Source organism: Triturus cristatus, chromosome 8, assembly GCF_964204655.1.
Source record: "Triturus cristatus chromosome 8, aTriCri1.1, whole genome shotgun sequence".
NCBI lineage: Eukaryota > Metazoa > Chordata > Amphibia > Caudata > Salamandridae > Triturus > Triturus cristatus.
The window spans coordinates 1,286,854,826-1,286,882,244 of record NC_140591.1 but is presented as its reverse complement, the minus strand read 5'-3'; the positions used below and the strand labels follow the sequence as shown (position 1 = coordinate 1,286,882,244).

Genomic DNA, 27,419 nt, shown 5'->3' with positions numbered 1-27,419 from the left:
ATGCATTCTACATCACATATAGAAGGAATAAATTGCCTTACAAGATTGTTTTTGTGCAGGAAGGTATCCCTTCATGCCAAAAAACAATCCTGCCCATATTGCAGGCACCCTTGAACCATAATGCGAGGTTGCCTGTGTTGGCGCTAGGAAGCTACACGCTCCTCAGTGTCTTAATATATATGGTGTTGTTATATGGTGTTGTTCAACTCTCCCATTTTTACACAATGCAGCAACTTTGCTTGATGCCCAGCCCTTTATGAGTTTTTGATAAGTATGGCCCTTACTGAAATTTCTAGACCATCTTAACTTCCACTCTAGGCAGCCAACAAAGTGTATGGTGCTGCTTTAAGGGGTATTATTTCCCTTGGTAGCTGGGTAACTCTATGTCCCTAGTGGGCATATGTTCTGGTCAACATGTTTTGTGCTTTAGTGGTCTCAGGGGGAGATCCAGGGCTTTTCGTTAGGACCGAGTAAGAAAGTTGTATCTACAGTGGCCTGAACATTTCGGTGCCCCCGTATAAACAAAGGGAGTAGAACTTCCTCTCGCTGTCTCCACCAGCAGAGACAGCGAGAGGCACACAGGTGACACAGCCCAGATTCACCGATAGAACTCTCTCAAGTGACCCTCACTGATCTTATGGGATATTACCCTACCTACTAAGGGAAGTTCTACTCCCTTCGTTTATCCGGGGGCACCAAAACTTTCGGGCTTGCAGAGGGTTTTACGCCCTCAGCCAGCAACCCAATTTCTTACAGCTCCCCTGCCACAAAAGAAAAAACTACAAATTGACAGGTAGAGCTATAGGTAGATGAGATTTAGCTAGGATCCTGCGTATAATCATACATGGATGAAATGTTTCTAGAAACTGAAACAGCAATGCCAGTGCACAAACTGGTGTATCCTATTGCATTAGCAATATATACAGGTGCAAGATAATAGACTAGGTCATATTAACATATTGCTTTATTAATGCACTGAATTCGGATAGATTCCTCAATGTTAGTAAGACAAGTGGTGCCAGGCAGCAGAGGTCTAGTTAGCCAAAAGCTTACGTTTTTTTCAGATCCAGTCTCCACAGCACAGGCGAGTCATTTAGTTGTAGAACTACATCATGACAGTCCAAGGTTATCTTGACTCATAATTCTACGAGAATTATCAACACATGATCACGGCCTCACTCGGAGTAGCTTCCAGGATGACGGGCATTTTCTTACATCAGTACCGCGAGCAAACAGAGACCTTACCTGTAGTGCGAGCCCGGGAGCCGTGAGGGGAACGGCCGGGTGCTCCTTGACGAACTACATTACCCAGCAGCCCCGGGGAACCAACGCGCACCCGTGACGCATAAGCCTGCGCCAGGAGGCGCTAGAAATTGCCTGATAGTTTGCGGCTGTGCGGGACCGTGAGCAAACAGAGACTTTAACTGTAGTGCGAGCCCGGGAGCCGTGAGGGGAACGGCCGGGTGCTCCTTGACGAACTACATTACCCAGCAGCCCCGGGGAACTAACGCGCACCCGTGACGCATAAGCCTGCGCTAGGAGGCGCTAGAAATTTGCCTGATAGTTTGCGGCTGTGCGGGACCACGAGCAAACAGAGACCTTACCGGTAGTGCGAGCCCGGGAGCCGTGAGGGGAACGGCCGGGTGCTCCTTGATGAACTACATTACCCAGCAGCCCCGGGGAACCAACGCGCACCCGTGACGCATAAGCCTGCGCCAGGAGGAGCTAGAAATTGCCTGATAGTTTGCGGCTGTGCGGGACCGCGAGCAAACAGAGACCTTACCTGTAGTGCGAGCCCGGGAGCCGTGAGGGGAACGGCCGGGTGCTCCTTGACGAACTACATTACCCAGCAGCCCCGGGGAACCAACGCGCACCCGTGACGCATAAGCCTGCGCCAGGAGGCACTAGAAATTGCCTGATAGTTTGCGGCTGTGCGGGACCGCGAGCAAACAGAGACCTTACCTGTAGTGCGAGCCCGGGAGCCGTAAGGGGAACGGCCGGGTGCTCCTTGACAAACTACATTACCCAGCAGCCCCGGGGAACCAACGCGCACCTGTGACGCATAAGCCTGCACCAGGAGGCGCTAGAAATTGCCTGATAGTATACCGCCGCGCGGCAAGCGCGCGGGCGGCGCCCGGGCCAAGCCCGGGCCAAGTGCGGGCTGTCTGTGGCCGTCGGAGGCAGGGCTGGGCCCCCCCTCTAACAATTGCCACCCCATCTGGAACCGAAATACGCCTATATCAAGTGAAGGTACAGTACATAAATAGACCTGTGTACACCTCGAACTACGAGGGAACAGAGACATAGCTTACCATCCATGGTTCTCTTCCATTATTTGGAACTTGTTATTTTTACTCAGACATTTTCTTTGCTGCTCCCATTGCTGCTACTTTTTGAACTATTTTTGTATGCTTGATATAGTGGGATTTTAAACATTTGTGTGATATCATTGTATCATAGTACTGTATCTCTTTCTAGCACGTGTCACTTTATTTTAGGTCTATTTATTCTGCCTTTGCACTTTACAATTAATAGGTTGCCTAATGTTTAATACCCCAAGTTCACGCCCAATGAGTACATAGTGGTAGCTATTTGTATTGTGTAATACGTGTCGTTTTAGGCATTTGCACAGTTTTCCCCGTAGTAAGATTATGGCAAGGAGGAAAACTGTGAAGCCCCCTATTGATCGATCATGTACCACGATCGGTTCGTTTTTGGTTAAAGCAGTTAACGTCCTTTCAGAAGAAATTAATCGAACCGAGAGGTGTCTTTCTATGGGTTCAAGCCTTATGGGGGCTGACCAGGGAAATGAGGCCAGTGCTTTCCCCGGCCCCCCTGGTGAGATTGAGATCAATATATCGACTAATAACTCATTGGTTATTGGGGAGTTGGTCCCGGACACCATTGGTACGGGAGGAAATAGTGGGGATTGTACTCGAATATCACTGACCCCTAATTTGATTCCCCCTGAGAGCCCCCTGCCATTGAAAAAAACTAGGGGATGTAGAAAGAACATTTTAGAACGGGGGAACTCCAATCCTAACCCCAAGCCAAAAAAGGCAATTAAGAGTACTCGTGTTGCGAAACCAGGTTTGCCAGTCGATCAGCCGAATAGAACAGATCTTATATCCCAACATTTAACATTGGCTACTAAATCTGATAAAATGATAGAGCTACTAAGGCTATTATATGATAAATTAGATACTCTGGCCAGAGAAATCCATAAAATTATTGGAGCGCTGGATAAAGTTAACGATAAACTTATAAAGGAGTCAAGTAGAACCCAACAGAAAGATGTTACTATAGGCCCAACTAATTTGATTACTATTCAAGATAGGGAACCTATTGATAATTCGAAGGAGCGGAATATTGCCTCAGAAGTGAAGAAAAGGGGAAATGAAAGAATTTTAGTATCAGGTAATTCAGTTAATAACTATGGATTTAAACCACCTCAGAAGGAAAGAACAGTGACTAAGCCAGATAAACTTATTACACCCAATTCTGCTAAACCAGATGGTTTAAGAGTGTCAGCCCATGAGGACAGGAAGATGACCTCGGTTACAAACCTGCCTCCTGAATGCAGTGCATATGTCGCAATTCTGGCCAACGTACCTAAACACAAATTTGGTCAGGTAGAAGATCACGAGTCTCTCATAAATAAAGTAGTGTTTTGGTTAGCTAATAATTGTAATCACCCAATGGAAGGGATAAACCAGATCCTGACAACACGTAGAGTAGGTTGGATCGGACCTTTAAAAAAATGTTTTGCCGGTGATTGCATAATTATTAATTTTAGGTCCCCGAGGTGGGCGTTTAATACACTCAAAAACGCGCCATTACCCTCATCTCGGGAATTTAACACTACTCTTCTCCCCTTAGGGTACTTTTATAGACATTTAATGGGAACACTCGAAAACGGAAGTGCAGGTCGACCTAGAAATGGACCTCCTTCAATCCCTTTTTTGTATTCCCCCGTATCCAATTTTGCTGTCCCAGTAACTAATAAATATCAGGTGTTAGGTAATTTGGACAGCAATGATTGACGTGAGGGACCGTTATGGATTAGCCAGGTAATAAGGGAAAGACATGTATCCAAAAGTCCCAAAACAGGGAATTTAAATGTTAAGAATACAACTAGAAAGGCCGATCTATGCATGTTGGAGCAGGGTGTGGTTTTAATTAAAAATGCAATATGTCCATCCATTGCCTCTAGTGAACTAGAATGTATCTTACCAGAAGTAATTATCACTAGAAAAGAGGTGGGACACGGAGAACCTCTTCAGCAACTTGATGTAACGAATACGGTCATAGGGTATCAGGTTACTACTTGGAATATTGCTGGTTTTAATAGCAAAAAAGGTACTCCATCATGGTTAGATTTCATATCGGCTCAACACGATATTATTTGTCTACAGGAGACGTGGTGTACTGATCCAATTTATATAGAGGGCTTCACCTCCCATTGGCTTCCGGCTCAGGCTTCGCCCTCCGGTAGAGCCAAGGGAGGTCTTTTGATTCTGATCTCCATCAGTTTAAACAAATGTAAAATTAAAAGTTGTACTAATGTGGGTATTTATGCTCAGATTATGTGGCTGGTTTCCCCTGTAGGTAAAGATGTCATTTTGATTAATTTTTACAACAATGTGTTTAGCTCCTCACGTGGCCTAATTATTAACGATTTGGAAAGAGAACTTTAGAAGCTGACCAGTACTATTAGGAAGTCAATTGTTATCCTTTGGGTGGGTGATTTTAATGTTCAAATATGTCCATTATCTTTAACCAAAGTTTGTGGCCCTAGGAGGGGGGAATCTGATGATGATTGTCATATGCATTTTCCCCACTGCGAATATGGTACGGCCCTAAATGGTGCTATGGCTAAATGGGACTTAGAACTGTTACATTGCGCTACTGACAAACAAAATATGAAATGCCCCACATTCACAGGTAGAAATGCAATGTCTAATATTGATCACATCATCATTTCCTGTAATAGTGCACATTTATTTTCCCCACCCTGGATAATCGATCAACCTACTAGTGATCATAACAGCATTTCTGTGTATTTACTATGTTGGGGACCAAAACATATTTTCAGCGCACCCCAAAGCTCATGCATTGTCCCCACTAGACCAAATGGTGTCCGGATAAAATGGGCTGGTGTGGACCCATCTAAAATCTTGCACTATGTTGTTACCCAATGTCAGAATGAAATTGAAGTTTGTCTAGGGGATGAGGTTGATTCTGCATTGATGCTAGAGAATTTCACCAAAATAAATAACACTGTGGAGAATCTTTTGATGAAACCAGTCTGCAAAAATAAAAAACCTAAGGCGGGCTGGTTCGATACCAGATGCACGACGGCCCTGAGTAATCTCAAACAAGCTTTGATATGTAACCCGAGAAATTCAGACATAATCAAGGCCTTGCTTGCAGAATATGCTAGAGCCCTAAAAATTTGAAAAACGGAACTCCAAGAAATATCCTGGAAAGATTTAAGCCTGGCAGCCGACACAAAAAATAGCAAATTGTTCTGGGATACTGTAAATAGCACCTTCTTGAAGGATGACCATATTCCCGAAATTAACTCCTATATCAACTGTAACGCTTGGGTAACCCATTTTTCTAATATTTTTAACCCTATTAATACAGTTGTATTACCCATCCAATCCAACCAGTATTCCGATGAATGGCCAATTATTCCCTTATCAATTAGCATAGAAGAAGTTACCGATGGTATAATAAGCAGTAAGGGGTGTAAGGCACCAGGACCCGATGGGGTTCCCATAGAATTTTATAAGAATGAAATTGCTCTATGGTCCCCTTTTTTAACAAGAGTTTTTAATGCCGCCGTTGAGACCCAATTCCCTTTGTCATGGGGTCAATCCATCATAGTACCCATACATAAGAAAGGAGTTAAAACCGATGTTTGTAATTACCGCCCAATATCTCTACTTGACTCGTCTATTAAGATCATGAGTAGGGTCATGTTATCGAGAATAGAAGCTTGGGTCCAAGAGAAGGTAGTTCTTACTCCAGTACAATATGGATTTAGAAAGGGAGTTGGCACACTAGAGCAGTGTGTCAATTTGGACCTCTTGATTGGAAAGTATACCCTAGCTAGGGAAGGAAATTTATATTTATGTTTTGCTGACCTTAGCAGCGCCTTTGATTTGGTAGACCATTCAATTTTATGGCCATTATTGCTAGATATGGGTGCCCCTAAGGAGATAATCTATTTCCTAGCAAGATTATATGGAAATCTGTCAAGCAAGGTGCGGTATGGTCTTTTAGGCGAATCTACTCCCTCTTTTAAAGGTAAAAGAGGCATCCGACAGGGCCGCGTCTTGGCTACATTGCTTTTTTCTTTGTTTATTACCGAAGCAGACGCAGCCCTGAAATTGTTCGAGTCGGAAGCCCCAAGGGTTGATGGTATGCCCTTCCCAATTCTTTAATATGCGGACGACGCGGTTTTACTCTCCCGTACTCCCATTGGTTTACAACGTCTTCTGGATAATTTTACTGCTTTTATTGCTAAAAGGAAACTTTTAATTAGCAAATCGAAAACTTTTGTAATGGCTTGTGGCAGGAACCCTATAACATCCAGCACTTATCACATCGAAGGCTCCAAGGTTCAGACAGTTAAGACATTCAGTTATTTAGGCATCATGTTCGCAGGAAATAGGTCATGGGTCCAGGAACAGGATAACGCCTGTTCTAAGATGTTGAGAAACATTAATGGTATTTTTAGATTTGCTGCCAAACTAGGCAACCAATGCATCAGAGACATGTTGACAATTTACGAGATACGATGTGTTACTGCAGCACTTTACGGGGCAGGTGTTTGGGGCCACTGTCAAGGTAATAAATTACAACAAATTGAAAATTCATTTTTAAAACGCCTACTGTGTGCCCCTTTATCTGCCTCTACTGAATTGATCCATAGGGAGGTGGGCATTAAATATATTTCAGACTTGGCTCCAATACGCCCTCTCCTATTATGGAAATCTATATGGTCAAAGGAGGAGACATTGTTTACGCAATCTATAATACGGGACTGCCTTAATTTGGAAAACTGTTTAAAAATACCCTGGCTTAGTTATAATATCCATTGGTTTAAGTTTTTATTCAACTGAGATATCCGATTGGATCCAGAGTGTTCAGTTTCTGTTGCTAGAACTGAGATAAAAACAGTTATGCTGGCTAACAAAATAGAGGCTAGATCCCATGCTATCAAGACTCAACCAACTCTCGTTTTTTATCTGCAAATGGATCTCAAACAGGGTTTTCAAAGTTACTTGTCAGTCGTGACCAGAGCATCACATCGTTTCGTGTTGACACGTTTAAGACTGGGTACTATACATCATCTCGTCAACTTCCCAGTCACGAAACAGAGTTCTACCCACCCATGCCCATGTGACGGAGTCTCCCACCAAAGCTGTTGCCACATGCTACTTTTTTGCACTTTTTATACTCATCTTAGAAAATTTTATCTAAAACCTTTCTTTTTATATTATAACACCAGATCTATTACAAATGCCATGGAGTTGCTTTTTAGACTGGATGATCCACAATTGTGTTTTTATTTAGCCACATTTCTTATGAAAGCTATTAGTAATAGGAAATCTTTGATCATTGATAATTGACTGTATGTTTCTTTTCGGTATATTATGCATTTGCACTTTGAATCAGGACTGTTCATGTCCAAGTAAAATGTTAGGGGCTTTTTGTGACTTATGCATTTGCACTTCTGTACTTGACTCGTCATGTTTATGAACTTTGATACTTTTATATTTTCAATCCCACTGTTTTTACATTCCATTTTGTTTTTAATTAGACTGTTTTATGAATGTATTGCTTATATGGTTGATTTATTTGACCGAATAAAAGCTTTTCAAATTAATTGAAACCATGACTTAAGCATGGAATGGACTCCACTCCATATCAGAGCTTCATCCTCTCTTCTTTAATTTCACAAGAAGTTGAAGACCTGGCATTTCAATAAACCAACCTACCATTGGCAGCACTAGGCATTCACACCTGCTCAGCACTAAGATACCCTCACAGGTGATAGTCCCTTTTACAAATACACATAACATAACATGCACCCTTGTACAATCAATAGCAATCATGTAAGACCTTCCTCGGGGTCATTTCAGATGCATGTTTATTTTATTGTTATATAAACAATGTCCCACAGAGCTGTGTTCTTTACTTCTACTTTGTATATCCTTTTCACTGGTCTACATTACTTCTTCCTCTGTCTTTGTTATGTTTGCAGTATATGCACTTTGATAATTGCTGCCTATGTCTTTTGAAGTTTGCTTTGTCTCACCAACTGAACCTTTTTTCCTTGAGTTATTCAAGGTCCACAAATGCACTTCTGAAGATCATGTGATGCTTTTGTCTTAGAAGAGCAGAAAGGATCCCAATTAGTTTCTATTTCTTTGAAATAATTAGTAACATCTTTTACTTTTGTTTAGAGTTCACAATCTCATTAATATGCCCTTCGGAGACATTGACAGCAGTTGTGGGAGCCATATGCACAATATTATGCTGGCATTGCCCATCATTTCATGAATATGAGTGAGGCTTCTTTAATGATTTTGGGAAACATTTTTTATAATCAATAACTGATGTGCCACTGGGGACAATATTAAAAAAAACAGGTCTACCAATTTCAATCATTGGAAAATATCAGCTTTCTTCATATATAGCCATAACATGTGTTTGCTGTTATTCTCATAGTTAAACATGGTGTTAATACTTTTTATTGTATCTTATATTCTGTTTTTGTCTGAAATCAATAGGCCAGAGCCAGTACTGTGGACCAAAGATGGTGGGGAGCTTCCAGATCCAGAAAGAATGACAGTCAGTGGTAGAGAGTTAACAATCAGTTTTCTAAACAAAACTGACAATGGAACATACCGCTGTGAAGCAGCAAATATGATAGGCCGAAGCAATGCAGAATATGTCCTTGTTGTGCATGGTGAGTACAAAAAGACAATACCTCTCAAATATTTAAAAGTTGTAAAATTGTTTGGCTCCTAGTTATACTAAAAGAAGGAGACAATGAGGCAAAAAAATTAAAGTAGAGCCCTCAAATATTTGTACCAAAGTTTGCAAATGTTTAAGTGACCAAGGTTGTGTATCTAAATCATAGGAGAAACATGGTAGGGATTGATTATGCCATAAAGGTGTGCATTGACTGTATCTGGAATTGTGCAGCTTACATATAATTGGGATCATATTTGTAAATACACTGAAAGTGCTCATGCAGATTACTTAATCTGTGATATCTTCTTACAGACATTGAATCTGTAGATTGATTTTAGGTGCAAATCCAATATTGTTTAGATCATGCCAAAGAAATGGGCCTGAGAATCTTTCAAATCTCTTTCCGGCATACAACAGGTGCTGAATTCAAAAGGCAGTCTTCAGCCTTGTTGAATCTTTACTATGATCAGTGGTAAAGCGAAGACCCCACATAAAAAAACAAGGTTTAATAGTTAGCTAATTGCAGCAGTAATTGTTTAAATGTTATTGGATCATCTGTTAGCGGCATCGACACCACATTCTGTTATTGAAATTAAGCTCTACAAATCTGAGCAAAAGTCAGAGACCCTGGGGGGTTACTTTAGAGCTTTCCAATTGCCAAGTGTTTTTTTCAACTAGTAAGGCAAATTCTAGTGTTTACGCTTTTTGGTAGGTGAATGCTAGGACTTTGAAGCCCAATTGACTGAATTTCACAGTTGTTTTGCACAGATAGATGTGTCTCTTGAAGACAAAGAATCACAGGTGTTAATTAAGTAAGTTCTTCCCCTACTGTTTAAAGTTTGGCATAGAACCTATGCTCATTGACATTCCATGTCATAAGCCTTAGGCCATTTGATGACTATTGTCTAGTCTGTCGAGCCTGTGCTATTGTCTAATCTTACTATGATTGCTTTAATGCTAATGCATCCTCATTTCTGTGTACCTTTGCTTTTTTTTGTTATAACTGTCACCACACTTTTATTGCAACACTTTATGCCACTTCTGTTGTATAATAAAACTACATTTTGGGGTGCTTGGAGGTTTGGGAACATACTTAATTTCATTTTACATAAATAAACAAAATATTGGCAAAGTGACACAGTTATGTGAAATGCAAATCTGTCCTTATGTGTTATATTTTAGAACGAAATGCATCCCTGCATCAATTTTTCATGCAAGTGCGCATTTCATGCTAAGAAATGTGCAAAAAACTAAGAGCACAATAAACAACAGCAGTTCACATTGTGATTGTCTTGTGTGTTCGTGTAATGACACTTTAATTGTAATCTTTTACTGTGAATGGCGATTAATTGTGCAAAGTGGCATAATGGTATAATTTCAGGAATTTCGTGTGACAAGAATAACACGAAATTCTTTGAAGTTACGCCAATCACCCCAGGTCTAATTTCCATTGACAGTTGAAAGGGCCTGTGAAAGAGTTTCTGGTGTTATTGTTCTAGATTCCAATGTAGTCTATTCTGTTTCTGGTTCCTGGTTCTCTGCTGTTACTCTTTTCTGTAAGTGTTTTAGGTCTTTTACACACTCATATATGCTTCATGGATAGTCTTCCACATCTTAGAGCATGTCAAAAGTTTGCTTTGGATTTAAATTCCGAAATACATACCGTGGGTGGAAAATAACAGTTGGGAAAATAATATATGATTACGAATTAGTGGTTCTACCTTGCAAAGGATTTGGGTGCTCTTTTCAAAAGGCACCAGGTGCAGGAAATACTTCAAATGTTCACTGTTCAGACAAATCAGTGTTCAATAATGGTAAAGGATGCCCTAATTCTTGCTAATTCTTGTAGCTTGATGATTGCATCTCTTTGTTGAACTCTTGAAGATGAAAGAATCAGTGGGGAGTTACTGTCAGCAGTTTTCTTCTACTCAGGTAGCATAGTGAAGTTGCACTCACAACTTTGGAAGGTACGGTTAGTCAACTAATTTTAAGGGCTTGGACATCAAAAAAATTCTCAACCTTTTCTTCCAGCATGGAGAAAGTACTATGATGCTTGATATGCCATGACTTGATGCATAACTACATACATCATAATATGAATACTGAACAGGCTTCGGTAGTCACAAATACATGACCCTGTTTTTGTTTTCATTTGCTGGGGGTTTGATTGAGATCTGCAGATTGTGGTGGTACTACTTCAAGATCCTGAAGGCAGCAGTTAGATTTTGGTATATGCTCATACATTGATAGGCAGGAGTAGTCCTCTATCACTTTTAAGTGAGATTCTTGCTCTGCTCCTGCATTCAGGTCATGGTTATTGAATAAGACTGGAGATGAAAACTTTCATTTTTTCCCAACAGTAAGCATGTCCAAGCAGGTCATTGCCATACTAGTGACAGCCCAGCACCCAACCAACAATTACTGCTTGCTCCTGGAGTTCTGGGAAATTCTGCACCTCTTTGAAAAGGCCTCAACATTTCAATTGCAAGTCAAAACATGTCCTTCATAAAGGGCCATTTCCCCATTTATGTTTCTCTATTGGTGTTCAGTCACACCCAGCTGTGGACCTTAAATCCGGGCTTTTGATTTCTTTCTTCTCACTTATACTGGATGATAATGGCCTTTGCTTCTTTATTGTCTTTTTGCAGCCAATTCTTTACCTTTGAGGGCGATCATCCTTTATCCCTGGGCTTGCAATGTGTTATTTTTCAGTCTAGTCTTCCCACTACTGTGAGGGTCTGGGTGTACTATATGATATGGCTGTGAAGCCTTATCGCAGAGCACCCTTGCAAATACCATCCTTGGTCTTGTTTACTTAACCTTAGCTCAACCATGGGTAGGTGTGGCCACAAGCAATAAGTCTTGGCAAAGTAACTTAGGGGTGTATTTATGAGCCCCCTTGCATTGCTCTTGTACCACACAATGTGGTGCAAGAGCGACACAAATGTAAAATAAGATATGGAGCCACACAAGGCGATCTTGAGTGGCTTCCTAAATCTCGAGTAATGTAAGGCAGCGCAAATTGCTGTGTTGCATTACTCTGCGCAAGGAATGCTTTTCCATGGGTGTTGTACCTGTCTTTCCCACACAACATCCATTGATTTTGATGCATTCCCAGATGTACCAGAGCAGGTAAATCTGGGAATGAGCCAGAAAGATATCCCTCCCCAGGAGTGATGTATGGAGGTGTAATATCTTTATTTCTCCTCACAGAAAGAGTAAACAGTCTTCCATTATTTGTATGTGTAGGAAGGTGCCCCTTCCTGCAAAGAAACAATCCTGCCTACAACAAAGCCACCCTTGAACCATGGTGCAAAGGTGCCTGCGTTGGCTCTAGACTGCCAAAACAGTGTCAGTGCAAGGGAAGAGAACAGGAATGTGCATTCCTGTCCTTTCTCTGTGACACAGGGCAGCACAGCAGTGTGACTTGCTGTGCTGCTCTGCGTCACAAAAGTCATAAATTTACCCTGCAGTGTAAAGCATCTAACAGCACCAAACAACAGAATAAGAAAGTCACACACAATAAAGAGACATGATAACAATTTATAAAAATAAAGCGTATTTTTATGAATCTTTAGAGACATTGATCATCAAAATCCACCACAGGGTCCTGGAGATACAGATTTTAGATGCTTTTACCATCTTTAAATGCAACTGCAAACAAGCCTTGGTCAAAAAAATGTTTGTAAAGTTTTCAAAAGTTTGAAAGATTTTGTGCGGGTACTCCGACATGATGTGAGTGACTGAATCCAGCACGGAAAAGGTCTAGAGCGCCAGAGAGGATACATTGGACAGTTACCTGGCCACCAGAGCATTTGTGAAGCAAGTTCCAAACTTTACAGGATGACCGCTATAAACATCAATGGAATGTTCCTGATGCTGAGGATACACACAAAAGATGCTAAAAGGATGCAAGAGTTAGGTTACAGTCAACAGGGATGTCTCTGTGGTGGTCCCTCCATTCCTAGGTGTAGAGGGACGCCTTTGACCACGGAGAGTGGGGTCTCTCGAAATCCTCTACGTTGCAGTAGCCGGTTAGCTGATGCTGCACAACTGGTCACCTTGCACTGCAGTTGAGGCAAAATTCTTCTGTGGGGGTTCGTGTCATTTGAGTACAATGAATCCGGACTTTGATAGCACTCCTGGGTCCAGCAGACACGGGTGCAATCTTTGGCTATCTCAGATTTGTCCTTTTTTGTGCCCAGTGACAAAACATTTGCATTGGCTGCCAACTTGTCAGTTTGGGCTTTGTCAGCTCTTGCGATACTGGAGCTGGTTTCAGGGGACCAGCTTACTGGTCCTAGGGATTACTGCTGTGGCTGAAGGCAGAAAGCAAACTTTTCTCCAAATCAGGAGCCGTAGGCAGAGCCCAAATCTCAGTAGGCCAAAAGTGCAGCAGGTGCAGTTCTCTCGACGGAGCCACCTCTCTTTGTGTGGGTTAAGTCTATGGCAATACTTCTTCAGTCCCCTCTTCAAGCCCAGTGTGCTTTGAGGGACAGGGTGCCAGGGCCGCCAAATTTATCCCAGGAAAGTGCCCCAAGGGGACCAAACGGTCACTAGTCAATTGGCTACTGAGTCGCCTCCTTCCTGGTGATGTTTCCTAGAATGTTTGGCATCTAGCTATCCCAGAGTACCCCAGTCTTGCCCCTTTCAAAATGACATAACCCTTCTATCATAACCCTAGAGGTGTGGCTACCAGTGGGCTGCATGCCCATGGAAAACCAGTTTGGAGATGGGCCTTCCCTCTATGCCTCTGTCTCCTAATTGTCCACAGGAACAAAAGGCATCCTGCTTAGGAGTGTTGTCGCACTTGGCCTTCAAAGGCATCTTCCCCTTTGGAACTCGCTTTTTGGGTGAATACCCTGAGTGGCCATCCTGGGAGAGGAGGTATCACCTCTGTGTGTGGCAAATGACTTTGTTCCTGGGCCTGGGAGTCATTCACATGTCTTCCTAGGTGGGCAGAAATCTGTCTGTGTCAGAGCCTTTGTAAGGCCACTGAACTAGCTTGAGTGCAGCGTTGCAACTTTGTAAATGTTGCTAACTTTAAGAGTGACTTTAAATAGGGCCTGAACATCAGGTCAGATTTACGGCTACAATTAATTTGATACCTTACTCAACCTTGTTAGGAAGTCTCAGCGGCTAGCCAGGCTGGGATGCCAGCCGTTAACCTTGTGTTAGCCAATGGGTCTGCTAACCGTTCCACAACAAAATGATAACTTGGAAGTGTTTGCTATTAAGACATGTTGAAAATCATATGTCCTTTTTCATAATATATAGTTGCCTGCTATTGGACTCCATAGCCCTTCCTTAGGGGAGACCTACATAGATCCTTAAGGGAAGTGGTGGCTTTTTCATTAGTTGTAACGGCAAAGTTGAACTAGCAGTGTAAACACTGCCCTTTCAGTCTGAAGTGGCAGGCTGGGGTCCATTTTGTACTTGTCACATGCAGGGAGGCAGAAGCAGTGCTCCAGCCCTGGGTGAACACTGTACCTTACATGCCATGGGTACCCTATACTAGTGACTTATACATGATTCAGTACTTGCCAATTGGGTGTATCCAATTTAACATATCTTTTGTGTAGGGTTAGAACACTGACACTGAGGTCTGATTAGCAGGCCTCAGTGCACTCTCAGAGTTGAAAAACCAGCAGCCTCTGTCCTAAAATGTGGGGGTGAACATGCAAAAAGAGGCATTTCCTTATGCATACCATAGTGATTCTGCTTATTTATCCTTTGTATGTTACATTTCCAATATTATAAAGAGCCATTAAACTGGGGGAGCTCCTTGACTTGATATCTACCTCTGTCACTCTCAGCATGCCCTTATCCATGTTTTATTAAAATAACTTCCTCAAGCCAGATTCCTGGATACTTTGACTCTGTTTTTGGGGAAATCTTGGAAACAATGTAATATCAATTGATTAAGCACACCTCAGTGTGCTTAATCAGGTCGTAGCAGCTGTATAGCCGTCAAGTGGTCCAGTGCATTTATGATCTCTGTAGCCAATTTTACAGAAAACACAGGACGCAAATGTGACCTAATATATCTGTTTACTGTTTACACCACAGCCTAAAAATGATATCTGTGTTTTGACTGATTAACCCCTTCTTCTGAATAACTTGTAAAGCACACTTATTACTGTCACCACACTGTTGGTACAACACCTACAGACACTACTGTCTTGTAAACAAACTGCAGTTTTGGAGGCAGGGCGTTTTGGGAACATGCGTAATTCAAGTTTAAACGGGAATGTAAATAAGTCAGAGTATGTAAATCGGTGTTGCCTACAGAATAGCACTCCTGAAAGAGTCGCACGTGATATAGGGATACTTTCAGCATTGCCTATCAGTTAACATTTAAAAATACTACATTGGCAAAGCGATTAAAATGCCTTGTTATCTGAAAATTCAAATGTTTCAAATTCAATTTAAAGGAAGAAGGATCATAAATGTCTCTGGATTGAACCAGTGTCCCAAATGCAGCGTGGCTGTTTTTAGGTCAAACCTGTTAAGCTCTGTATCGTACCTTTTCTGATTCAGCTACTTCCAGTGGCGGCTACTCCGCTAAAATGGAGGAGCGTCACCTCACTGTGACACAGCAGTGACTTAAAACTAGAATACCTCAATGTTATTATCATTTTATGTTTTCCTACTGCAGCAGCTTTGCCGGTGGTCGGGGTGGGGCGGAGAGGGGCTGGGCTGCTCACACAGGAGCAGGGGGAGGAGTGGTTTGCCCACTCCAAGTGCACATGAGTGTTTTGCTGGCTGTCTTGGGTCGGCGAAACATTCATGCACACTTTGCACGTTCTTTACTTAGGCTGCATTTCAGCCTGGGTGGAGAACATGCTCAGGCTCCCACTGCCTATCTGAGCACTGAACCACGGTGCTCAGACCTATCAAAATGCTGCATTGCAGCATTGTGATTGACTTAGGGAGTCTAGGGGCTGTGTGCTTCGTGTTCTGGTCGGACAGACAGCAATGGACGATGGAGTAGAAATGCGACAATCAGGTAAGATTTCATTCTTTCTTCATACACTCTTTCACTTCCCACCACACCCTCGATTGGTGCCGCCACCACAGGCTACTCAAAAGAAAACCGGCAAGTGTCCTAATGGATACCACTTATGAAGCACTGCGCGGCAGGTTTTTATGGCAATGCCACTCCCAGCAGAAGAATTGACTGTCAACAATGGATTTGCAGTTTTCCTGCTGTTTTTCCACGAACGAGAATTAGCAGCACATTTGTATAATTAAATATATCAATACTCGTCATAAGCAGTAGAATCCACTGTATATATGAATATAATCAGAATAATTGTATAATTATGAAAATGAACCATTTTCTAACTTTTTGTTTTATCTTCCCACCACTTCAGCCTTGGCCACCTTTATTCATACACCTGATAAGTCATATAATAGTATGATTTGTGCACATTAAAAAATATCATTTTGTTAATGTACTTGGACATTCTTCACGGTTTACAAAAAAAGATCAAATGAAAGTTCAACTACAATATTTCAAAATCTGAACATTTTACAGAGTAGGATTGTATCCTGTACACGTGAGTACACAGTGTTCATGAGGTATAGCCCTAGCTTAAAGAAATACGGACATGTAACGTGTTATTAGTATTTATGTCTTCTTGTTTCAAATATGGCAGCTTGCTGTGTTTGTTTTGGCAAAAGGGTGGTTTAAGTGCACTGAAAAAAAGAGAACTGGGATCCCCGAGTGACTGAAAATCAAATGTCAACAATATGCTTACACATAATTACGTGAACAAAGAGATCTCTAATTGACCAACAAATGGCTGCAATTAAGTGCAATTGATCACATTTGCAGGTCGCTAAGGCAACTGAAAGGCAATATCAGTTCAATGTTGTGAGTGTAAATGAACATCTACCGAAGCTTTGAGTCGAATGCTGCCAATTTGCTGGTATCAATCAATAGGCATTCTCTTTTTTTTCATTTAATTGCTTGCTCTGACATACCATAATCGTGGATTAATGTTCTCTTGCAGGGAGATGATTGGCAAAATGATTTAACAGGGCGCGTGATAAATGCCGTACCCATTTGCTTTAATATTTGATCAGATTTGGAGCTCATTGAGTGAAAAATTAATTGAAGGACAGACTTTTTTAATGCTTTGGCTGGATTGAAAACGATAAACACATTGACTGAAAATACGAGTAAAAAAGACATAGCTGTAGATTCAATCTCAAGTTTTTCATTTGCTAAAATCAACCTTTACGACTTGCCTTTGCGAACATATTGAGATGCGGCACTTAGCGACTGTGTAATTCGACAGTCATTCAAACTGATTTTTTTTTGTATTACCCCGTGGAGTATTATTAAAGGAAGGCCACTGGGTTGGATAACAGTATTAATATTTATGGGGAAAAGAGACAGATTGGTGTTTAGATTGTGTTCTCTAACAATATTTTGGCTTGCCTTTGACACCATTTGTGCACATTTGTTTAGGTAGCGTTTATAAGTACAGTGATTGATAATTGTCTGCACACTAGTGCCATTGTACATGCTCCCTTCCCATGTCCAGCATTACTTGCCATGGCAGAAACGGGTAAGAAAAATATGTGATTCATCCCAACCTCATTAAGGTGGGCGACCATCATTGTGACTTGGCAGCTACTTGAAGAGAGGCCACCGGCTCACAGGTTTAACTGAAGAAAGGCAGGGGTAATTGTTCCCGGTAGTATCTGCCCTACTTTAATGGATATGGTTTCATGGGATCCAGATGTCCAAATTGGATTACGCCTAACCCATTGAAATAGAAAGTTTGGCTTGGATGAAGGGAAGAGGTGGAATATGAATCTTCCAATCTAGTAGTATTCCATAATGGGTTGGAAAAATCCAAGTTGACCGCTGTTTCGTACTTTTGATTCTATTCAATTTTGTTCATCCGGAATAGTGACACAAACTGAAGACAGCCAAGCCAACACATATTTCATATCTTGTGGTGTGCAGACCTGGGGGTTTTCTCACGGTGTTGCAGTTGATCGGTAAGAATAGTTGAGAATTCACTTTTTATGACTGCAGAGATACGGCTTACTCTGTTTTTGCAGATATACTATGACTGGACCGACCTCAAGATTTAGATACTTTTGTTAAATCGTGGTTGACTATAATCCTATAGCACAGCTCACTCCCTCCATGCTTCTGCTGCCTTTCCTGATCACATAAGTGAAATCTCAACTATTTTTACCAATCACCTGCTACATCTTGAGAAAGCTCTAGGCCCAATGGGTGAAACACATGTTGGCTTTTGATCCTGTTTGCAAGCAACATTAAACAGAATTAAAAGCACCAAACCTGGTCACAGGTTTACACTGGCGGAGAAAGTGAAGGCTCCATTGTTGTGAACATCATTCTTACCACAACACTTATGGACCGATTTTGATGCGGTTAGGAAATCATTCCCACCTAGGTCCTGATTACGATGCGGTTAGGTTAATGGCATTTGATCTTTCCAAATCAGATCGGGAACGAGTCTTCCAGACCGGGTGCCAGATTACAATGCGGTTAGGAACATAGGCTTCCATAGAAGTCAATGGGAGTCCAACCAAATCGTATCTGGAAGCATCTGGATGCATCATAGTCGGTCAGACTCTCCTGATCCGAGTTGGTCGGAAACCATTTACAAACCGATTTGATCGGGAAGATTTCCTAACCACATCAGGATCAGGCCCTAAGTAGAGCATCAGTTCTGAAAGATTGGCGGGGTTGGTGCACTTGTCAGGCACAGGAGTGCCCCTGCTCTGATAACTCTAAATACAAAACTTTTTTGGGGGTTATTAGTATTCAAACTTGGAATGTGTCTGCCACAGTCTCCAAATCAGACTCACAGCAAGCTTGCACAGTGGAAGTGTGAGAAACATGACCCCTTCCCTGCAACACTGAACTATGTCTGGAGAGCACAAACGCCAAGATGCCTGATATTACCTCTGCTCAAAAGAACCCTTCATTCCCTTAAATCAGGATCTGGTTTATTTGGAAACAATGGTTCCCAAGACCTATCTGAGGCTTCATAACTTTCCAGGGCACTAGATATTGTAAGTGTCATCTGACTCCATGGAAATCAGGAAAAGTTTCCATTTCCTACTCGGGTGTCCCATCTATTGCACTTGGTGGAGGTGGCACCTTGTTTGCGTCGTTCACTTTCTTAATCTTAGAGATTTTAACTACTGAGTAAAAGTGCCACCTTACTAGTGCTTGTAGGTGTACTGCAGATTTCCTGACCAGGCCAGTGATCCTAAAATAACTCACACATTGAGAAAGGAACATAGAGTGGGGACCGAAGATAGATAGATTCTGTCAGGACAGCCAATCAAGATAATTGAATTTGTACTGAAGGCCAGCCTGTCTCTGTCAGTCTGCAAATCTCTTATGGTCCGCTTTGACTCTCCAGAGATTTTTTACAACCTTTTGTTGAGTGTTTCTTTTATTATTCATAATACTCTGTACAGTAGGTACTGAAGATGGGGAAAAATCTCTTGGCCAGATATGATGATATCTAAATGAGCAAAAAAGGACTAAAACATAAGGCACTGTAGAGGAAATTATTATATTAAAACTCAGCTAGGGCAAGTCATAGTGATGAATGTTCTTTGTGGTCCAAGGCTGGCCCAAATCAAGCTTGTATAGATGAGTCTGAAAAACGTGACCAAGCCGCTGCAACACTGGAAACAATTTTCAGAGAGCACAAACTCCAAATTCCTGACAGATTGCCAGAGACCTACATTTATTAGGTATTATAACTCACAAATACACTCAATTAATATAGCTCATGCTACATCAAACAGACAAATATGGACCAGAGAAATGCTTACTAATAGTTTAAACCGCTGGCAAAATCTCCAGGTGCTAGCCATGTCTGTGTGCTCAATTATGCTCACAATACTTGTTTCTTCTACATACATGTGATTTCAGATCACATGCTTCTGATTATGCACTGTAGTTTACTGCACTGAGTTTTGGTGTGGTGCTTTACTAGGTAGAGCTTTAGTTTTAAAAATATCCTATACTATCTTTATACCTTTGCCACCTCCCCTTCATTTCTGGCCCTTTCCTGCCTTTGCCTCTCCCTAACACACTCTTTTTACTTCATAGCAGCCTCTTTGTTGCAAGGAACATCTAAGAACTCTCCAACTAGTATTTGAATCAATACATTTGTTTAATTGTAAATACATTCTCTTTAGCAACATGTCTCTCTAATAAACCATTTGTTACTGGATGGCCTTAAAAGGAATGAAATATGGAAGACAAAGCTGTATTAGCATTTACACTGGTAAAGCTACCATCAAACTGACAGCCAGTTGTGTTTTTTACTCAACTACCACCTTTACCATATTTGAGTAGATCTTAAAATATTGTCACCTGACTACATTCGTCGACACGTTACTCTATTACATATTTGATGGTGTAGTTTAAAAAAAAAAGAAGCATACTTATAAAATATAAAACATGAGATTAATGCACAAATAAGGAAGATCTAGAATAATATCTTCTGTAATTCCTATAGGTTTTGTATATTGTGATTGGCCTAGTAAAATCAATATATGTATCTGACAAACAAACTTCTACAAGCAACAATAATTTGAATTACCCATTTTACTTAATTAAAGTAAATTGTCATGAACAAAGTTAATTGAAAAAGAATGTGAGAAAATATTCTGTTTCCAAGATCATTCTATTTCGATGACACAATGATTTGTTCTGTGCTATTTAAAAAGAGGAATATATATTGTTCACAAAATAGGCCTTCATTTCCAGACGTATGTCAAAAATTTGAGACCATCTGTAGTAGTAGATTGTGCTCCAAATTGAATCCTATGAATATTGATTTTTTTCATCAAAAATTAAGCAAAGCATATTATTGCATCACTCTGTGCCAGAACGAAATTACAACAGAGGATTGCATCCTGGTGCATTTTCTGCTTCAGATAACCATTAATTCATATTCAATTATCTACGTTTTACACATAATGCAACATCCTTTTGATGCTGGTGAATTTTCACATACCAATTTCCACAACACCAGACAACATACAAACTCTAATGAAGCATATTGCAAGGGCTGTTCAGTGCACATTTCCTGTGTGTATTTGTTTCTTAGCTAAGGAGTGTTGCTTTTTAAGATTATGAATTAAATCTTACAAAGACATCTTTACAAAAACATATGCAATAGTCTGCACATTATATACTATTTAGCGTCGAATCAATGGCACAGTCAAATGACAATACACATTTTCAGCACTGTTAACACAAGGTCCAGTGATAGACGAGGTAGAAGATTTCGGGAACATATTTTAGGGGTTTTATAAGATTAGGGGGAGATAGGTTGGGTTAGAAGAAAGAAGCAATAAGCAATAGTTTGCCATTACCATGGCTCAATCCTCCTAGCAGACAGGGAAGAAGCAGTAGATAGCTTTGGGCCTTCTACGCCTGGTGGGTGGGCTGGCCCAGCTTTAATCCCTTGGTAGCAGTCTGCAGTCTAGTATGTTTACTCCTTTATTTCTCAGAATGAAGTGTTAGCATGAGGGCCAGTGGGACTGGGAGATTGCAGGGATGCAGGGCCAAATATCCCCCTGCACAACTTCCAATTATGATGACCAATGCCTTTCGCGAAAAGTTTGATTGGCTCTCTTGTGTAAATCCCATGAAATAGTATCAATTTTGAAATGTATCATTCTCTGTCATTGAACCAGTAGCCAGGTCTTTTCTATTGTGCACAATTTACAAAACCTTCCCAACAGTTGTGTTGTAAAAACACCAAGCTACTTTGTCTATTAATATTTGAGTGGTTTTCAAGTATTGATACAATTTACTGCCTTAGTCGGCTTTAAAGCTGACTAAGGCAGTAAAATTCAACATTTGTCAAATATGTTTGCAAACATTCCAACGGAGGGACAACTCACTTCAGAATTTCGTCATTAAAGCTTATCTGGTGTTGCAATATTTGGTTAGTCAGGCTTGCTTTCAGTTTCACAATTTGCAGCATCTTATTTGTAATGTTACCTTTGGGCAGGTACCTTCCACATTCCCAAAAATTGTCATTAAATGCTATTTAGCTTTATTCTTTGCTACTGGCTAGAACCTACACTCTAGTCTAGACTGTCACTGGTTCCTGATGTCCCTGCATACAGGGGAAAAAAACATGAATGGACTATCTTTTTCTTTGCAAGCATCTCAACTCTGGAATTTGTCACCCTCAATATATAACCAATTGAGAACCACAACTAATCCTTCAAGGAAAAGGAAGCATTTATTCCTAATCTTCTACCTATTTACCTCCAACCTTGGGTTCTGGAGTAGTATGGTACTTTCTGCAAAGCACTTCAGCCAATCGTCCAGGTCAAGGAAAGTAAGTGCTATATAAACACAGTTTACGGTTATAATTTGCAATGCCTGGCAGGTGCTGTTTTCAAATTCAACATTTGTGATGTTGTTTTGTAACTATTCATTTTGTTCAGAGCCTCAGATGTTTTAGTTGTAGCTAGAGTTGGCCAGTGTTAGTGTCAAAACATTGGAGGAGAACTACACCCCGCCTACTCACCAAATTGCCTGTGAATCCTGTTGTTGGCTGTTGACCACTGGTACAAATGCAGCTCCTTTTAAATTCCCTCATTTGTCACTATCTTTCCTATATCTTCCGAAGGAAAAATAGTGCAAATTTTTCTGGAAATTATAGTCAGCTCTGACCATTGTCACTCATCCAGCATTCTTTAAAATGCAGAATTTGTGGACATTTGTAGACATTCACTGGTGGAAATATATACTTTCTTGTTAAATAGAGTTACTATCCCCATCACAATAACAAGTTCTGCAGTAACTATTTGACTAGTAGTCTTTCACGAGAAGACTTCAGCGCTTTAAGCATTTAAAATATCTCAGAAAAACCCAGTGGAAAAAATGAATTACAAGGGGTAGTGGGCTCACAGTTGCCGATTCTCCTAGTAATTCTTAATTTCTAGGGGATACTCTGTGTCCAACTTGTGATACCCGTTAACTCTCTTTCATCGATCAGTATTGCCAGAGCTGGACTTACTAGCCGAGTTACTGTGGCACATACATCATTTATGAAATGATGACCATAGCACTTGTCAGGTTGCTTTTTAATAATGTCCAGTTTTGAGCCAAGTAGAAGAATAAACATGGCTAGAAATGCCCTTCTTTCCTACAAGTGTTCACCACTAATACCTTTCCTACTCAATGTATGTGTAATAAAAAGACATGATTTGAAAATTGTGAAGATGGCTGCTATGCTTTGGTGCAGTCTATTCTTCTCTCAATCTGCCAGTGTGGATCTGCATCTAGCTGAAGAATCTGGCAGTAAGTACAAGAAAATATCAGATTCTACATAATCCACAACCTCAAGGCATGCTTAGAGGCTTTTTGGAGTAACACAGCTCTGTTTCTCCACAGTGACTGCCTCAATGCACGCTGGAAATGTCTATGTCCTCGTTCTATACAGCATAGTTTAATTTTGCATCCTAATTTAGAAAACTTTGAACATCAACTTTGATTTTGTTGACAAGCATTATATATTCACCCAGTTTTCATTTAACGTATAAAGGCAAGCTTTACAATTCACCTCCATATCAACATTGTAGAAAAAGACACCTTTAATTTCCCTCTACCAGGACTTTTAGATTTGGCTTTCATGACCAATTCATGCACAATTTATTTGCAAAGAAAACTACAAAGATGTGGTTCTCAGGAATATGAAGAGAATTTAGATGTCCCTTTGTTCATAAAAACGCATCTGCAATTTCTGATGGATATTTCTGCCTGTGGATTCCTCACCTTATGAATACCCCCTGCACCAGCATTCTGCTGAAATTCTTTCCTAGCTCTCCCACGTTGACAAGGACATCACAATAGCACGGCTCTGCTCACAACACCGTATGACGTCTTCGGAGCCATAAGATTACCTCGTCCGCGTGCTGACGTCAGTTCCCTTTTTTCCGCGCCGTTCTAGGGGCTCTCCATTTTCTTGAAGAAAACTTTATATCCTTGTTGATTTCTGATGGCTACTTCCAGGAAGACTGGGTTTAAACCCTTCAGAGAGTGTGGCGGGGATATGTCGATTACGGACCCGCATAAAGATTGCCTCTGGTGCTTATCGTCGGACCACGACGTCGATGAATGCTGAAGCTGCAGGAAAATGAATCCTAAGGCCATTAAAGAGCGTGAAGCTAAGCTGTTTATGGCCAAAGCCAAAAAAAGACAAGAGGCATCGTAAAAGGGCAAAGTCATTGTCTTCCCATACATCGAAGTCAAGAAGGCATAAGAAGTCTAAGAGGAGACATGGCTCTCGGCACCGTTCTTCGAAAGCCAAGGCTTCGAGGTCGAGGTCGCTGACTCCGGCTGAGTGACTTCAAAGAACGGATTTTGTTTCTCCATCTCCATCTCCTCGGGTGACGCCGCTTCCATCTTCGGTTCCGGGGTCTCCGGCTTTGAAAGGCTCTTCGCTGCATGAAGGTTCTCTGGCTCCTGCGATGTGCCCGGCGCCTGGGGAGTCGTTACCATGCCGGGTGGCTTCACCTGTGCGGGCGCCGTCCCTGGCTCCGCTGCCTCCAGTTCGACCTCAGGAAGGTACGGATCCATATCCTGCTTTTCCTGCTCCTGGGTCAGACTCTTCGCATTTTGTTAATGCGATGTTTGGCATGTTTGCCAGGGCCTCTGCTCCATCCGGTGCGCCTTCGGGCCCCGTGGGTCCTTTAACTTGGGTGTACCTGACTTCTATCCTTAAGCATCCTTTATGCCATTCTTGCCATCGACTCCAGCTTGGCATTTCCCGGCGCCGAGGACCTCCACTCCGGCTCCTCGGACTCCTTCGGCTGCTGAGTCGGCACCGTCTCGAGTTTAATCGATGCCGAGATTTGAAGCTGAGGCTCCTCTGGCGACGTCATTGATGACTTCACTGGCATCGCGTGTGGCGCCACCGACTCCGATTCCTAAACAACGCTCTAAGAGAGAGGCGCAGAGGCTCCTTGAAGAGGAGGAATATGCACAGGATCAGGAGGAAGGAGAGATTGTTGAGTCTATAGATGAGTTTGAGGGCCTACGTGAGGCCAGTGGCTTGGATACTTCTCCTGAGTATGGTCTCCCATCTGTGAAGGCTGGCATTGCTCCTTATCATGTGGTCATAAGAAAGGCGGCTGATTTGCTTGGTCTGCAGCTTCCCTCAGCTGAGGTAAAGTCTAATATCCTTACGGAGGTTCTTAATACAGCTTCTTCAGCCTCTGAAGCGTTGCTTCCCTTTACTGAGGCTTTGACGAAACCAATAATGGAGGTGTGGCAGAAGCCTTTGTCTGCTCCTGCAGTTTCTCGTTCCATCTCTAAAATGTGCAGGCCTACTCCTGGGGATCCAGCTTTTTTGTCTTCTCATCCTACACCGGAAAGTTTGGTTGTCCAGGCTTCTTGTGTGAAGCGATTTTCTAGTTCTTTCCCTACCATTCTTGGTGATAGGGATTCTAAAAAAATGGAGCAGGTGGCAAAGAAGTTGTTCTCTTCTGCAAGTATGGCTCTTAAATCCACTAATGCAACCTGTCTTCTTGGAAGGTATATCCATGCTTTTATGAACTCAGTCATGCAGCTAGGTCCGAAGTTGCCTGAGGAGGATCGGAATAATTTCTTGGTGGTCCTTTCTGATTCTCAGGCTGTGGCTCGTCAGGTGATTCAATCGGGTCTGGACACTGCTAACTATGTGGCTTGTGTGATGGGGTCCTCTGTGGCGGCAAGGAGACAGACTTGGCTCAGGTCGTCTGGTTTCTCACCTGATGTTCAGGGAACTCTGCTGGATTTGCCCTTTGATGGGTCAAAACTCTTTGGTTCAAAGGCGGACTCAGCCTTGGAGCGTTTTAAAGACAGCAGGGCTACTGCAAGGTCTCTGGGCCTCCAGGTGCAGTCCAGAGGATACGGCTACAAGCAGTATGGTGGTTTTGGGAGATCTGCTTCCTTTCGTGGCCACTAGCAATCTCAACAGGGCCAGCAACAGCAGAATCCCTTGTACAATTCATACAGAGGGAAGAATAAAAGAGGCCTCAGGGGAGCAGCTCGACAACAATCCTCCTCCTCTTCCTCTTCTTCCCCTCCTGCCACCGTTGGTACAACAGGAAAGCAGTTCTAGATTCCCCATCATAGAATATTTTGGTCCGGTTGGAGGTCGGGTGTCCCTCTTTGTAAAAGACTGGAGACTGATCATGTCAGATCGTTGGGTCTTGAATCTTGTAGAGAATGGGTATGCCCCTCCTTTTTTGGAGTATCCTCCTCCTTACCCTCCCCGCCAGGGTTGGTGCTCAGAGGTCCACTTACTGCTTTTACAGCAGGAGGTTCTTACCTTGCTACAGAAAGGTGCAATAGAGGTGGTTCCGGAGCAGGAAAGGGGTCAGAGTTGCTACTCCCGGTATTTCCTGATCCCCAAAAAGGACGTCGTTTAAGGCCAATCCTGGACCTCAGAATTTTGAGCTTTTACCTCAGACAGGAGAAGTTCAAAATGTTGACCTTGGCTCAGGTTCTCCTTGTGCTGCAACAGGAAGACTGGATGGTGTCCATCGATCTGCAGGATGCGTATTTTCATCTTCCCATCCTGAGGTCGCATCGGAAGTATCTCCGGTTCACGGTAGGACCTGTCAGGATTGGCCACACTGTTTCAGGTATTAGACACACAGCCCCTACCTTCAAAATTAGGCAGGGTTACACTTTTGGGTACCCACCCCTTTGTTGGAGTCACAGGGTGGCTAGAGGGTTTGTGGCTAATGCTCAGGCTTGAGCTCGTCTTCCCCAACCTAGAAAGACACTTTCAACATGGCGGTCGCTGATTCAGGTCAGCGTTCTAGTGTTTCACTCCGTGTTCTGAATTTGAATTTGAATGCAGATTTGTAAAGCGCATAGCTACCCTAGGGCGTCCCAGCGCTGACAGTCAACCAGTAGCTTCGGGGGGGGGGGGGTAGTAGTGATGGGTTATGGGAAGAGCCACGTTTTTAGTTGCCTACGAAAGGCAAGTAGGTTGTGTTCTCTTCGAATGGAGAGTGGGAGGGAGTTCCACAGCTTTGGAGCATTGTAAGAAAACAGTCGTCCCCCGGAACGGGTCTTTCTTATTCTGGGGACGCTGGCCAGGGATAGGGAGTCTGATCTGAGTTGTCTGTTCGAATGATGCGATTTGACGAGGGATCTCAGAATCGGCAGGCCTCTGCCTTGTAGTATTTTGTGTGTGATGCAGAGGGTCTTAAAGGTGATCCTTTCCTTAATCGGGAGCCAGTGTAGGGATCTGAGGGCTGGTTTGGCAGAGCATCTAGATTTGGTCCCGGTCAGGAGTCTGGCGGCGGCGTTTTGGGCGCATTGCAGTCTGTTGATGACCGATGCGGGAGCCCCTAAATAGAGGGCATTTCCGTAGTCCAGTCTG

The 27,419-nt window shown here is 42.3% G+C and overlaps 1 protein-coding gene across 3 annotated transcripts in view; it reads left to right on the top strand.

Moving 5' to 3' along the window:
- Nucleotides 1-27,419, top strand: part of CADM2 (cell adhesion molecule 2) — a 1,670,972-nt gene that overhangs the window by 1,435,534 nt on the left and 208,019 nt on the right. For all 3 annotated transcript variants that reach the window (XM_085623020.1, XM_085623021.1, XM_085623019.1), the window contains one exon: nucleotides 8,808-8,986. In XM_085623020.1, the coding sequence (XP_085479146.1) occupies nucleotides 8,808-8,986 (179 nt within the window). The remainder of the gene's footprint in view (nucleotides 1-8,807; nucleotides 8,987-27,419) is intronic.